The sequence below is a fragment of the Pteropus medius genome, unplaced genomic scaffold (genome assembly GCF_902729225.1).
Source record: "Pteropus medius unplaced genomic scaffold, Ma_sr-lr_union100, whole genome shotgun sequence".
Classification (NCBI taxonomy): Eukaryota; Metazoa; Chordata; class Mammalia; order Chiroptera; family Pteropodidae; genus Pteropus; species Pteropus medius.
Genome location: NW_024344371.1, coordinates 8,307,320 through 8,321,533, shown reverse-complemented (window position 1 = coordinate 8,321,533; position 14,214 = coordinate 8,307,320). Strand labels below are relative to the sequence as shown.

At 34.2% G+C, this 14,214-nt stretch overlaps 1 protein-coding gene and 1 pseudogene across 4 annotated transcripts in view; both read right to left on the bottom strand.

Annotated features, from left to right (window-relative positions):
• The window catches only part of NUBPL (NUBP iron-sulfur cluster assembly factor, mitochondrial), a 294,710-nt gene that overhangs the window by 137,422 nt on the left and 143,074 nt on the right, over positions 1 to 14,214 (bottom strand). For 3 of the 4 annotated variants that reach the window (XR_005654429.1, XM_039870497.1, XM_039870496.1), the window contains exon 10: positions 11,499 to 11,581. Coding sequence is in view for 3 of the 4 variants with exons in the window: in XM_039870497.1 (XP_039726431.1) it covers positions 11,499 to 11,581 (83 nt within the window). In the remaining variant the exon portion in view is untranslated. Of the gene's footprint in view, positions 1 to 3,501; positions 5,197 to 11,498; positions 11,582 to 14,214 lie in introns of those variants that run through there. The other variant, XM_039870498.1, reaches the window with a different exon arrangement.
• LOC120608616 (uncharacterized) lies at positions 11,239 to 11,357 on the bottom strand (annotated as a pseudogene).

The following is a 14,214-nucleotide window of genomic DNA, read 5'->3' as shown; positions in this document are numbered from 1 at the left end:
CATAAGTTTAAGGATGGGTTGCCAAAGGATATTTTCTTTTTTCCTATTCCATACTTAGTTTTTGCCCTTCTCTATTACATTATTATTTCCTCCTCCAGCAGTAGACGGCTGTTGCTTCATACACAGTGCTTGCTAGCTTGCACTAGGGGTTCTCTGTTGTACTGGTCTGGCCTCAGCTTTAGGCAAACCCTGTGTCCCTGAGTCTTGGCAATTGGGCTTTCTCATTGGTCCCACCCCTCACCTCTCCCAGAATAAGGTATCTTTAATATCTTGGGGCCAGGATGGCTTCCTGTTCCTCCCTCTGAAATAGAGGGTTTTTCTATTTTCTCTAGCCCAGTCATAATGGGTCTTCATCTGAGGACAAGGTTTGCTACCCCTCCTTCCCAACTTATGGTGTTTGTCCCACAGGGAAGAAAGGTCAGGGAAGGCTTTGTGTTTTTCTCACTAAGGCAGCTGCTTTCCTCCTCCAGGCCTATACCACTAAGGAAGACTTTTTCTAGTTCCCTGCCCCGTGCTCAATTATTCTCTTAACACCAATAAGGTCCACAAGAAAAGCCTATGAGTGAATGCAAACACCCCTTCTGTTAGCAGCATCAGGGTTTCTAGCTTCTGTTATCCCACTCAGTTTTTAGCAATTTGTTAAAATTTTTCACTGAATTTTTACCCTTTTGTAGGGAGCTTGACAGCTATTCTTTGTTCTGCCAAAGGTGAGGTAATGCTTGCATCCTGTCTCTCCTTAGAGGGGTCTGACTTTCCTTACATTTCAAGAGAGTCGAATGAACTATAACTTAGGTACTTTGGTCGGTTTAAGAAAAGTTATGATTTTATAGATCATACAGTTTGTTCCTGTTCTAAGGATGGGTATGATACTCTTTCCAGTCTTCTCTATCCTAAGCAAAACTGAAACTCTCTAGTAGTTTGTTATTTTTGAACTTTACACACTGCCCCTAACATTTATATAGAAATGCAAAAAAATGAGAATTGCCAAAACATTCTTGAAGAACAACAGGTGATGATAAACAAGACAGTGAGTTATTGTTGCAAAGACACAAAAGTAAATTAACAGAACAGAATAGAAAGTCCAGAAATAGACCTATGAAAACACAGACATTTAATATATAACAAAAGTGGTACTGCAGAATAGTAGAGGAAAGGACAGTCCTAGTAGTACTGGGACAATTAGATATTCATAAGAAAAAAAACTTAAAGTCTACCTCACCTAATAACCAAAAAAACACTTCCAAATGGGTTTTAGAACTAAATGTAAAAGGCAAAAAATTCTATAACTTCTAGAAGCTGATATAGGATAATGTGTTCATAACTTTAGGGCACTGCACAAAAATTAATAATCATAAAAAAAGAATAAATTTGAATACATTAAAATTAAGATCCTTTGTTTACTAAATGACACTATTAAGACAGTAAAAGACAAGTTATAGAGTGGGAAAGATATCTGCAACACATAAAACAGTCAGGGATCCATAACAAGAATATAAAAATATATATATTCTGCAGCAACACAACCGAAAAATGGGCAAGATATTTGACTGGCATGACACAAAAGAGGATATTTATTAGTCAATAAATGCAGATAAAGGTGCTCAAATTCATTTGTAATCAGGAAATGCAAGTTAAAACCACAATGAGATAACACTAAACAACTACCAGCAATTCCACTCTCAGAAATAACTCAACAGAAATTCAAGCACATAAATACCAAAAAAAATACACACACACACACACACACACACACGTACAAGAATGTTCAGAACAGCATTATTTATAATAGTAAAATGCTGGAATCAATCTAAATATCCATCTACAATGGAATGGATAAGTTGGGTATTCAAACAATGGAATGTTCTATAGCAAAGAATATGAACAAATCATAACTACATGCAACAAGAGACATGGATCTCAGAAATATAATATAGAACAAAAGCAGTCAACATGAAACAAAATGCAAGCAGCTAATATGGAATAAAATACTGTATAATTCCATTTAATATAAATTTTAAAGAATAGACAAAACTATAATGTTTAAGAGAACAAGCTTAGGTGTTAAAACATCAGCATGTGGTTAACTCTGTAAGGGAAAAAGAGGATAGTGATTGTGAAGGAAAACACAGGGGCTCCTGGGATGCTGGCAGCGTCTTACTTCTTAACCTGGTTGGTAGTGACATGGATACTCACATTGTAGATAATTAACTGACCTGTATATTTATGTCTTCTGTGCTTGGCTGTCTGTGTATGTAATATACTTCATAATAACTTTCCCCACATCTCCCCAAAATATCTTGTGGTCACTGGTGAACTTATTTTTTATTTTTTATTTTTTTTTACCAGAGGTGCTTCAAATATACTCTTTGGTTTTAATTTTGTAGGATTCTAGGAAAGTATTTTGTGTTTTCGGGGAGTGTGCTTGGGGGGTTTCTTCCCCTTTTTGGAACTGACTGGCACAGAATTCATGTAAAGGTAAAAAATATGTAAGCTGTATTACTGATCAAAAGCAGGATTACTGAATACCCTACCCCTAAATTAGATGGATTTGCCATCCGAGTCCGAGGCAGAGATGGAAAACTTAAGGTTTCCCTGTTGCCTGCCTCAGAAAACTCAGGATTTGGCTGAAATCAAAGAAATATAGACAGGAAGATATTTTCTGGTAAGATGAGTCACTCCTTCTTTCCTGGAATGGCGTGGGTTGGGGAGCTTGCCTTTCCCTCCTGGATAGTGAAATGGAAATTCTCTACACTCTATGAAAATGTGAAGAATGAGGAATAAATATTACCCCTAACAACAGGTAGAATAGTTATGCTTGATAGTCTGTCTTTGAAGTCAGCTCTCTAAAGCTTAGCAAAGGCTGCCATGGGCAAAATTTTAGAATAAGCTTCATTCTGCAATTAGAGACTTTCCCTTCTACCACTTCTGAACCTGTGTATATACTCCAACCACTACTTTTTCAGTGGCTTTCCTGGAAGTGTCTGCAGAGACTAGGAGGTAAGGGAGAAGGAGAAGAGAGTTGGTAATTATATATGTAAATCTTCATGTATTTATGAATAAAGACTATCTTTCTCATTTCTCCATCAGATATATTAAATAATGACATACAACTTTAAGAGCCTGGAGCTTACTCAAATCATTCTTTTTCCAGGTAAAGTTTAAGTACTTGCTTTCTGGTATTTAGAAGTGCTCAATGATTATCTATACTGGCCTACCCTGAAAAGACAATAAAAACACTAATAAATATCTACAACTTAAAGTCATTATTTCCTTCTCAGAGTGATTAATGATGATTGCGCATGTCCACAATTACTTCTATTCATGATTTTAATTAGCATAGATAATTTTTTCCAGGACATTCAGTTCAGACATACAGCATATTTGTTTTTTTTTTAGATTAAACTTTTATTTTTATTTTGAAATAATTGTAGATTCAAATGCAGTTGTAAAAAAATAATGCAGAGAGATTCCATTGTACCCTTTACCTGACTTCCTCCAATGGTAACATCTTGCAAAACTATAGTACAATATCACAACCAAGATACTGACGTTGATACAGTCATGATACAGAACATTTCCATTTACAAGGATCCCTTGTGTTGTCCTTTTCTAGATATACACAGTTCCCATCCTCCACAACTCCCTTCCTAACCCCTGGAAACCACTAGTTTATTCTCCATTTCTATAGTTTTGTCATTTCAAGAAGGTCATATAAATGAAATCGTCTGGTACATAACCTTTTGAAATTAGCTTTTTAATTCAGTATAATTCTCTGGAATTTATCCAGGTTATATAGCATGTATCCACAGTTTCTTCTTTTTCATTGCTGAGTAGTATTCCATACTATGGATATACCACAGATTGTTTAACCATTCACCCACCAAAAAATTCTGGGTCGTTTTGGCTATTACAATATTAAAGCTGCTATAAACAACCATGTATAATCTTTTATGGGAACATAAGTGTGAAAACATGTTTATAATGATATGTAACTCTGCCTAATTTTCTGGCTATTTACAGAGGAAAGGACATCAAGGCAGTTGCCAAAGGTCATAGATCACTTCTCTATAACTGAGGATTAATTAATGACTCTTATTAGTACTTGTGGCTTTACAACCATCTTGATACCTGACCTTGAGAAGCCCTTGACTCTCTCTCTGAGCCTTAATTAGACAAGATACATGTTTTTCAAAGTGTATTCACCATGAAATGCTCCCACAAAGTGGTAGAGTAGGGAGAGGGGATTTCAGGAGTTTGAGGAAATGTTAAATACTACATTCCTCTTTTGAAGTAAGCAAATGCCCTTTGCTTACAAAAGGAAGGATCCAATTGCCAAAGTTTAAATTCCAGCTCCATCCTTTACTAAAATAGTAACCCTCAGCAAGACACTTAACTTTCCTGTACCTCAGTTTCCTCATCTGTAAAATGGAGATAAATAACAACAGCACCCCATTCATACAAATAGAACATTAACTATAAGGATACAAGAAAACACATGATAAATGTTAGCTATTATTACTATTATTACCATCATAATGAAAATCATCAAAATCATGATCTTATTAAAAATACATATGTCCAGGCTCCACTGCTGGAGATTCACATTCATTATGTCTAGGGTAGAGTCCTGTCCAGATGAAGAAGTAGGTTTAATCTACAGTAAGAATATGTCCAAGACAGTACTAGAGGCAGGATTCAAACTCAGACCAAACTGCCTGAGGGAGGGGTGTCACACTTATGTCTTTACATGAATTCAGTAAATACTTTAAATGTCGAGCTCTGCAGTCCTGCAAGAAGAGTGCTGTTCTCTCCTCAACTGAAGGTTGAGCTTGTAACATAAATTCATGATTCCTCAAGGGGTAGTTTAATAAAATAAGATGCAGTTCTGTGCAGTTGGCACACATCGGCTTTCAAAAAAATTCATAAATGTAGCAGTTAGCTTCGATATGTAAAAATTTTATTTGCGAGGCATTGCTTAGCAAATCAAATCTGAAAATAAGACATTATTTCTTTGGAAATACAAGAAAATAACTATGATTGCTATCATTTCTGTAGGTTTTACCACTACACTGCTGATTTCCAAAGGTCTTCTTATTGTCAAGCAGCAGGTAAATTTCCAGTACACTTAGGGAATCACTGCAGAGGGGGTGGCAATCTTCTTACCACTTCTGCAGCTATCCTCAGGTAAGCTTTGGCCTGGAAAAGAACAGATAAGTTTGTGCTATATCTCTCCCCAACACATGTCAAATGACTCATGAACTGTTTGCCGTAGTTGTCCACTGAGTTTAATAGTGAAAAGGCTGAGCGAGTGAGAAGATACTGCTGCCTATACTGCGGGTGGGGGAAGGAAGAATTTTAGATTATTTGGAAGATGACTATTTGGAGGATGACTTTTTGAAAAAATATTTAGTACCAGCAATTACTGTTTTCAAAACTCTAATTCCTGTATCAGCAAACGAGCAACCTGGTCTAGCTGCAGAAAAATTACACCTTCCTCTTCTGAAAAATTAATATTCTGAGTTAGATACTGCCAACACTTCTTTGGCATAAAAGCTGTTAGTCATTTTAAAGGGGACTATTACCACCCCATTGTTTGTCTTTGGAAAACATTTTCTTTATTCTCTCTGAGAATGGCATCTAATACCAGCACCAAGCACCTGCAGGCTCCTTCACTCGCTGAGTTTTGGGGATCATGGAAGAATTCCTGGGATCAGTTTTACACCCTTTATCTCTGGAACCCCCAGGGCAGTAGAACACAAAAAAGCAGCTCCCAAGCCACCGAGTGCACCACAAACTAACCCACTGCTCACAGTCTGGTTAGAACAATGGTTACGACATTTGCATTTAAAGAACTTTAAACAATTGCAATACAAATGAATATCTCTTATTTTTTTCTATTTTATCTATGAAAGTAACTGTCAGAAACAACAGTAAGACTTTCTATAAACAACCTAAGACTTTCTAAAACTATTAATTTATATATTTATATACTTAGAATTGACTATATACAACTACTACAACTACTAACTACTACTACTAATAATGGCCAAAACTTACTACAGTACTTAATATTTGCCAAGTATTATTTCATTTATCCTCACAGCTACCCTAAGGAATAAATTCTGTCCTTATCCCCATTTTATAAGACGAGGAAACCAAGACCCAGAAAGATTTACTGCTAATACAAGATGAGCTGTCCAACTTTCTGACTCTGCACAGTAAAAGAACTGTTTAAGATCTATATTTACCCTTATTTGATGAAATGCTTTAGTGTGTTTCACATACCTTCATGTAAAATAACTATGCTTGAACCCTAATGTATGAATTATGCTTTATTTTAGCAGAAAAGTTTTAAAATTTCATTTGAGTATATCTTTTTAAAAAAAGAATAGTTTTCAAAACATGAATAAGGACTTAAATTCTTTTATTGTGTACCCACTATACCAAGTACCTCACATAAGTAATCTCACTGAGGTAAAATAAGCATCATCGGCTCAACTTGGATAAAGAAACTGGGAGTTGTTTGCTCAAGGTCACAAAGTCAGAAGGCTGGGAAATATTCAAACCTGGGCCCACCAGGCTCCAAAGCCCAGCTCCTTTTACGACATTACATATGAAACAGAAAATCCAAGACACAAATAATCATAATGTAATGCTTTGTCTAAAAATGGTTTCAGTCCCTGCTATAGTTAACAGAAATAATAGTTTTTGTTTAGAAATGGAAATAACATGTACTTTATAAAGAATATTTTTCTTTAATGTGCTGATTTTCACCCATGCATCTTTATAAATACCTTTTTAATCTCCTAGTAGCTTTCCTAGGTATTTAATATTTTCTGATGAAAATTTAAAGTTCATTAAGGCAAGCTAAGACAAGGCCATCATTCTATAATCTTTTAGTTCTTACGTTAAATTAGAGACATACCTATCAGACTACACAAAATACTGAATGATTCCAATCAAATTTGCTACATTTAACCTTCATTTTTTAAAGGACCATCTCCAAACTTAAACTTTCAATATAGGACACTCAAAGTAATGGTTAGATTGTCATTTGCTGAGAAACCACTAAAAGTGCTTAGTTTAACAGTTTCAATTTCTACAAAACTGTTGAGATTGAATTTTTCAGCCAATGCAGTATTATTTCAACAAATCCTTTTTGGTTCTTATTGTGTATGAGGCATTGTTTTGGAAAATCTGTGGGATATAATAATGTTAAAGGGAGGTAGAATAGCTCACTGGTGAAGATTTGGGGACTTTAAGTCAGACAGGCATAAAATCTTAGCTCCATTACTTACTAGTTTTGAGGCCTTGGGTTAATCACTTAACCTTTCTAGGCACAGTTTCCACATCTGTATAATGGTTATAACAACAGTATCTACCTCGAAGGGTTTGAAGGAGTATTGAAAATAAAGTATGTGAAGTGCTGGCACAGAAGAAGCAAATAATAAATATTGGTGGCCATTATTATTACTATTTTGTCCTCTACAAGTAATTTACAATTTTATGGATGGGCTCATAGTAACATGTCCTTTGGGGTACTTTTCCTAACTGAGGAATAAGTAAATTAAATACCCGCTTTTGTTAAATCCATAACCAGCAAATAGCAAACACACATTGTATGTAAAAAGTATAACTTAGATTTCTCAAAATATTAATACTCTCTTTTTCATCAACTCAAGTCTATACAGATTAACCTTTCTCTCCTATCCAAGATCTTTTATTGGGCCATCTAGAGGCACAGATAATACAGCTGGATCCTATTTGCCTGCTCTATCATTAATAAGTTAAAAGGAAATGGATGGAACCAAAGAGCAAGAAGTTTTATAAAGAGTTTTGTTCATTTATCTTTTGTTTTTAAAGATCTGAAGTTCCAATTTATCATACACTTTTCATGTTAAGACTATGAGGTAATAATTTAGAAATTTTAAGATAATAAAGTTCCAACTTATATTTGAAAGTCTGTACCAGAAATATCTTATAGCACAACTCACCAAATCAAATCTAGCTTAAACCACAAAGGGTTAGGCAGTTCACATTCTCACTAATGTCACCCAACAACAGTAATATAAAAAGTCTAATTTTTATGCAGATGTTAATGAGATTTAAAAAATATACAACTACAAAAAACTCCACAGACACTTGCTTAGAGTTTTAACTCATATTATCTCTTGATGGTTTTTATTTGTTCTATACTATATTGCATTCTTTTAACTTCCTTAACATGTTCCTTGCTTTTGAAAAATATCGAAGAAAAAAGCAACAATAGACAGGTGGAAAAATATTAAGAAATGTAAACTCATAACTGAAATAAACTAGTAAGTAATTAATCTTATTCATCATAATCGCCACAGAATGTCTTTAAATAGTCTGTTGTCAGGAGGCATTTCAATTTTCATGCAACTTTTCATTCACTGCATAAAGTAAAGTATACCTATGGTAGTTAGAATTACCAGACTTCAATTATGAAAGAAATAAAGGGTTATGGATTTTGTTCATCTGAAATATTTCCAAGTAAAGACTGAGAAGGAAATTTAATATTACCTAAAAGATAAAGAAAAGAAAACCAATGATAAGTGCAATACTGTATTTACTCAGAGATCATATTCTCAGCAACTCGATCTCCTGTATCATAACTGTTGACCCTTAAGAAAGGGAAAGGAGCTCTCAGTCCCTGAAAAGGATAACTCAAAGTAAACCTACTTTATTTATCTAAAGTTCCTGACTGTCAATTTACTCTTACTTTATTCACAACTCTAACTAAGCTTGGATCTTTTATTTTCCAGTTCACACATGACTAGAGAAGCAAACTAGAATGAAAGGTGTAGTACTTATGGATGGACAAAATAACAGTACTTTATATAAAACCACAAAAGATCCTGAACAGCCAAAGCAATCGTGAGAAAGAAGAACAAAGCTGGAGGTATAACGCTCCCTGATTTCAAACTATACTATAAAGCTATAACAATCAAAACAGTGCGGTACTGGCACAAAAACAGACATACAGATCAATGGAACAGAACCAAGAGCCCATAAATAAACCCACACTTATTTGGTCAATTAATCTATGATAAAGAAAGCAAGAATATACAATGGGGAAAAGATAGCTGCTTCAAAAATAAATGGTTGATGAGAAAACTGGCAGATACATGAAAAAAAATAAAATAAAACTAGACTGTTTTCTTACACCACATACAAAAATAAGCTCAAAATGGATTAGAGACTTAAACGCAAGACCTGAAACTATAAAACTCCTAGAAGAAAACACAGGCAGTAAACTCTTTGACATAGGCCTTAACAGTATTTTTTTATATATGGCCTCTCAGACAAGAGCAACAAAAGCAAAAATAAACAAATGGGACTACATCAAGCTAAAATGCTTTTGCACATAAAAGAAAACCATCAATGAAATGAAAAGAAAACCTACAGAACTGAAGATATTTATAAATGATATATCTGATAAGAGATTAATACCCAAAATATATAAAGAACTCATACAACTCAACGTCAAAAAATAATAAACGATCCAAATAGACACTTCTCCAAAGAAGACATACAGATGGCCAATAGACAAATGAAAAGATGCTCAACATCACTAATCATCAGGGAAATGCAAATCGAAACCACACTGATATATCACCTCACATCTGTCAGAATGGCTATTATCAAAAAAACAAGTAACAAGAGTTGGCGAGGATGTAGACAAAAAGGAACCCTCACACACTGTTGGTGGAACTGTAAATTGGTACAGCCACTAGGGAAAATAGTATGCAGATTCCTCAAAATACTAAAAACAGAACTAACATATGAACCAGCAAATGCATATCTGGGAATTTACTTGAAGAAATTTTTTAAAAAACCCACTAATTCGAAAAAATATATGTACACTTATGTACATTTCAACATTATTTATGATAGCCAAGATATGGAAGCACCTTAGGCATCCATCAACAGATGAGTGAATAAAGATATGATGTGATAATTTACACACACACACACACACACACACACACACACACACACACACACTGGAATATTACTCAGCCATGTAAAGAATAAAATCTTGCCATTTGTGACAACATGAATAGACCTAGAGGTTATTAAACTAAGTGAAATAAGTCAGACAGAGAAAGACAAACACTATATGATCTCACTTATATGTAGAATCTGAAGGTCAAAACAAATGAGCAAAACAAAACTGAAACAAACTCAGATATAGAAAACAAAATGATGGATGCCAGAGGGAAGTAGGGTAGAAGATGGACAAAAATGTGAAGGGGCTTAAGAGGTACAAATTTCCAGTTATAAAATAACTGGAATAAATAAGTCACAGGATGTAATGTACAGCATAGGGAATATAGTCAATAACATTGCAATAACTTTGTATGGTGACAGAATGTTACTAGAATTGCCATGATCACTTCATATGTTATATAGATGTTGAATCACTATGCTATACACTTCAAACTGTATATAGAATACTGTATGCCAACTACATTTAATTTTAAAAAGAACAAAAACAAAACAACAGTACTATAACATTATACTTGTTAAATAAGAAAAAATGAGAGAAACTATTAGAAGATTGTTTGGGACTGTTCAGCAAAGGAGTATAAAAACTATACCCAAACTGATGTATCAGATAAATGACTTTTTTCAACTTAAATAGCAAGTGCTATTTAGGAAAGAAGAGATACATATGATTAATTTAATCTCTATTTTCTAAAAAGAGTAAAATAAAATATTTTGTGCTTAAAGTCATAAACCTCAGCAATCTTAAAAATCTATCAACTACATCCCCAATGAAACACTTCTAGTTTTTCCACTTCACCTCCCTAATCATAGTTATTAAAATAAAAGCAATGAAAAGCACATCTCTAATGGTATATAGTTTCCCTATATCCAATTTAACGTTTTTAAAATTAGGTTTCCTTCTCCCAACAATCAGCGGAACTTCAGACACTTGAAATATAATAACCTCGGGCAGTTGGACATTGATAGCCAGCAAGACAAGAACTCTACAAACTTTCATTGTTCATGTTCTTCATGAGAAAATTGGTTAGGTGATGATTCTTTGTCACTGAAATTGTTCAGTTGATAATTCAGAGCTAACACTGGTATGCCTACCATATAAAATAGTAACTTAAAGATGCTTTTTTTTTTTTGAGACAACCCTTGGTTGACCTTACAGATTGCAAGGACCTTGTCAGCTTAAAATCCCTTATTTTTTATTTTTTATGCCTACAGCACCTGGTCTTCCTGGGTGGTCTCCCACTCAAGTACTAACCAGGCCCAACCCTGCTTAGCTTCCGAGATCAGATGGGATCGGGCTTGTTCAGCATAGCATGGCCATAGTCTAAAGATCCTTTAGATACATTAACCAATCTTTGTTTAATATGTGCATTGCAAATAAACTTGATTGTCTCAACTTTCTATACATCAAAAAGTATGTATCCTGTAAAAAGAAATTAAAATACATATTTAAAAATATAACTTACCTCATCACTTCCAGGCTGTGAAAACACAATTGGCTGGCCTGTATCTGAAGCTTCCCTTATATCAAGATGTAAAGGAATGTCTCCTGAAAGAGCCCAACAGATATCTGTCAGTACTACAAAAGTTCATATTGGCATTTGGAATTCTATTGTTTGAACTTCAAAAAGAAACATAATCTAAACAAAATCAACTCAAATCAACTTGAATTTATGAGATTTAAAACTGTTAAATCTCTGAAAAAGTAATTTCAAATGAAAACTAAGGACAAAATATTGCATTTGAGGGTAGTACAATGATTGGATATGAATATATGGAAGTTATGTGGCAGACAATCAAGGAATGAGGCTTCTGATTTATTTTTTTACTGGAAATCTTCCAGCAAGAAATGGCTTGGAAGACATCTGTAAAGTATCTTTACCTGTAATACCTGATATAGATACATTATATACCACATAATAGAAAATTGAAGAGGAAAAGATGGGGAAGCAAAGTAGTTTTAAAAAAGTACAACAAAATAACCTTCCTGATGTTGGCTGATAAGTAAGCTAAGAGAACTCTTGAAAAGTAGGCCAGGCCTTTATCTCTACTCTCTGCCTCTTTATCAGAATTATTTTTCTTTTATTATGTATTAATCTATATAGCATTATATATCACTTGTGAGCTTGATGAAATCTCAGAAAGTGTATAATAAGAACCTCCGTATACACACTTGAGGTCTGGGAGGATGTATGTCTTTCCTGATGATATGTTACTATTAGGTAGTAGAACTTATGCGAAAAATGCTCTGATTCATCATCCAATTGACTCTTTCCACCAAACCATCACAAATGAAGCCTTTCAAAAGGCTGAGATTTAAAACATCGTAAATGGAATCTTAAGCAGAAGAGTTGACTTGTCATGGTAGTCAGCATTCTTAGAACCACTCCAAATCCATGCAATGGTTATTGAAATGTGTGTATGTGTGTGTTTTATATAAATAAGTCATTCAGCACCATGCCAGGCAATGTAAATAATGAAGAAGAAGTATATGTTACAAAATTTAAAACCTACTACAATTTGTATTATGAGATACTTGGGGAACAGCTATTTCATGCTTGTCTTGTCAGCAAATTTTAAAATCTTAACCAACTCTTTAAGTCTTTCTTAAATGTTCAATAGCCAAATGACAAAAATACATGAATATTTCAGTAACCATTTAAAGATTAGCTTTTCAGTAAATTTGATGTCTATTCTATAGATCAACTTAAAACTGTAGAAGTCTATAATGGGGCAGGCAGGGGAATACACATGTTATAGAAAATACCTAGAAACCCACAGAGTTTTTTCTCTTCATTTATGAACTGCCATTATAGTAAGGAATCCTGAATGCTTTCATTTCTGCTGCAGTAATGGAAGAAAAAAAAGTAAGACAATCTCCGTTATATAGCCACCTATCTCCATCAATTCTGTCCTCTAGAGACACAGTCTTACCTATAGGCATAGACGAGTAGACCAAGAAGGAAAAACCTTGTTAGAAAATAAGTGGCATAGTGAGAGCAGTAATGGGCTAACAGTTGTATACTGAGAAGGATAAAAAGGAGTAAAGGTATAGAAAGTGGATGGGGAGCAGCCAGGCCTTGAAAAGCACCTTTGATGGGTTAGGTCTGAAGGAAGCAGGGCATATTTCAGAGACGTAAATTCAAGGGGTTTCTGTGAGATGATCTGAGACCTTAATTACTATGCATAAACTGTCCTTGTAGGTAAATATAAAGTTCTCAAGAGCCATTTTACCAAATAACCATTTAAAACACAGCCCAATGGAGGAACTAAATTAAGAGGGAGCTAGAAGGTCAGTAAAAGACAAGTAAGGGTTCCTGGGGGCTTCAACCAGTCAGGAGGCCATAGCTCTGAGAGATCTTTCCCTTATTTCAGTTTCTCATTTCCAATTCCAACCTTTTCATTATTGGAGCCCCTGCTCCAGTTCATGGGAGATTCCTCTGGGCCCCCAGGACTGCATTAAAAGGAAGAGATGTGCCTTGAGTTGGAGCTCTAAATTATTTTCCACAACACTGTTAGATACAGCAGTCTATAGCACTATTCAGTGTTTGTGATTAGTAATCAGTGTTGCTGATACATTTTTAGGTTAACTATACTTTTGTGATCTGTTGGTTAAAAAGTAACTTCCCTATGTGACATTGTTTCTCTAGGAGATATATTTCAAATTCTTAATAACTGACTTACAAAATCCTACCCATTTATAAATTAGGGAATTATAATATTGTCAGCATAATTCAATAATGCCATTATAATTACACATTTACTTTATAATATAAGTGAATGTTAATCTGTTATGTTATTATGCAGATTTAGGAAATTGAACTTTCTAGGTTAGTTAAATGAAAAACAGTTGCAGAATATAATTACTGACTATAATTATAGCAATGTATCAAAATATATCATTAGTATTCACCTGGCACTGTGGTGGTTGCTATAGTACAAACGCATAATAACAATAATACATCTAACATCAACTTTTAGAAATGTAACTATAATAGAGAATGTTTTGAAATTCCTTGATCTCTAAGGGATCTTAATTGTAAACTACTTAAAACTAATAATTCACTCTACGGTTCCCTTATTCAACATTTAACATTTGCCTTCCCTAGAACAGAAACTCATTCATAAGTAGAATATCAAAATGTGTTTCCTAAAAAGTACATTAAGTTGCTTGTGGATTGT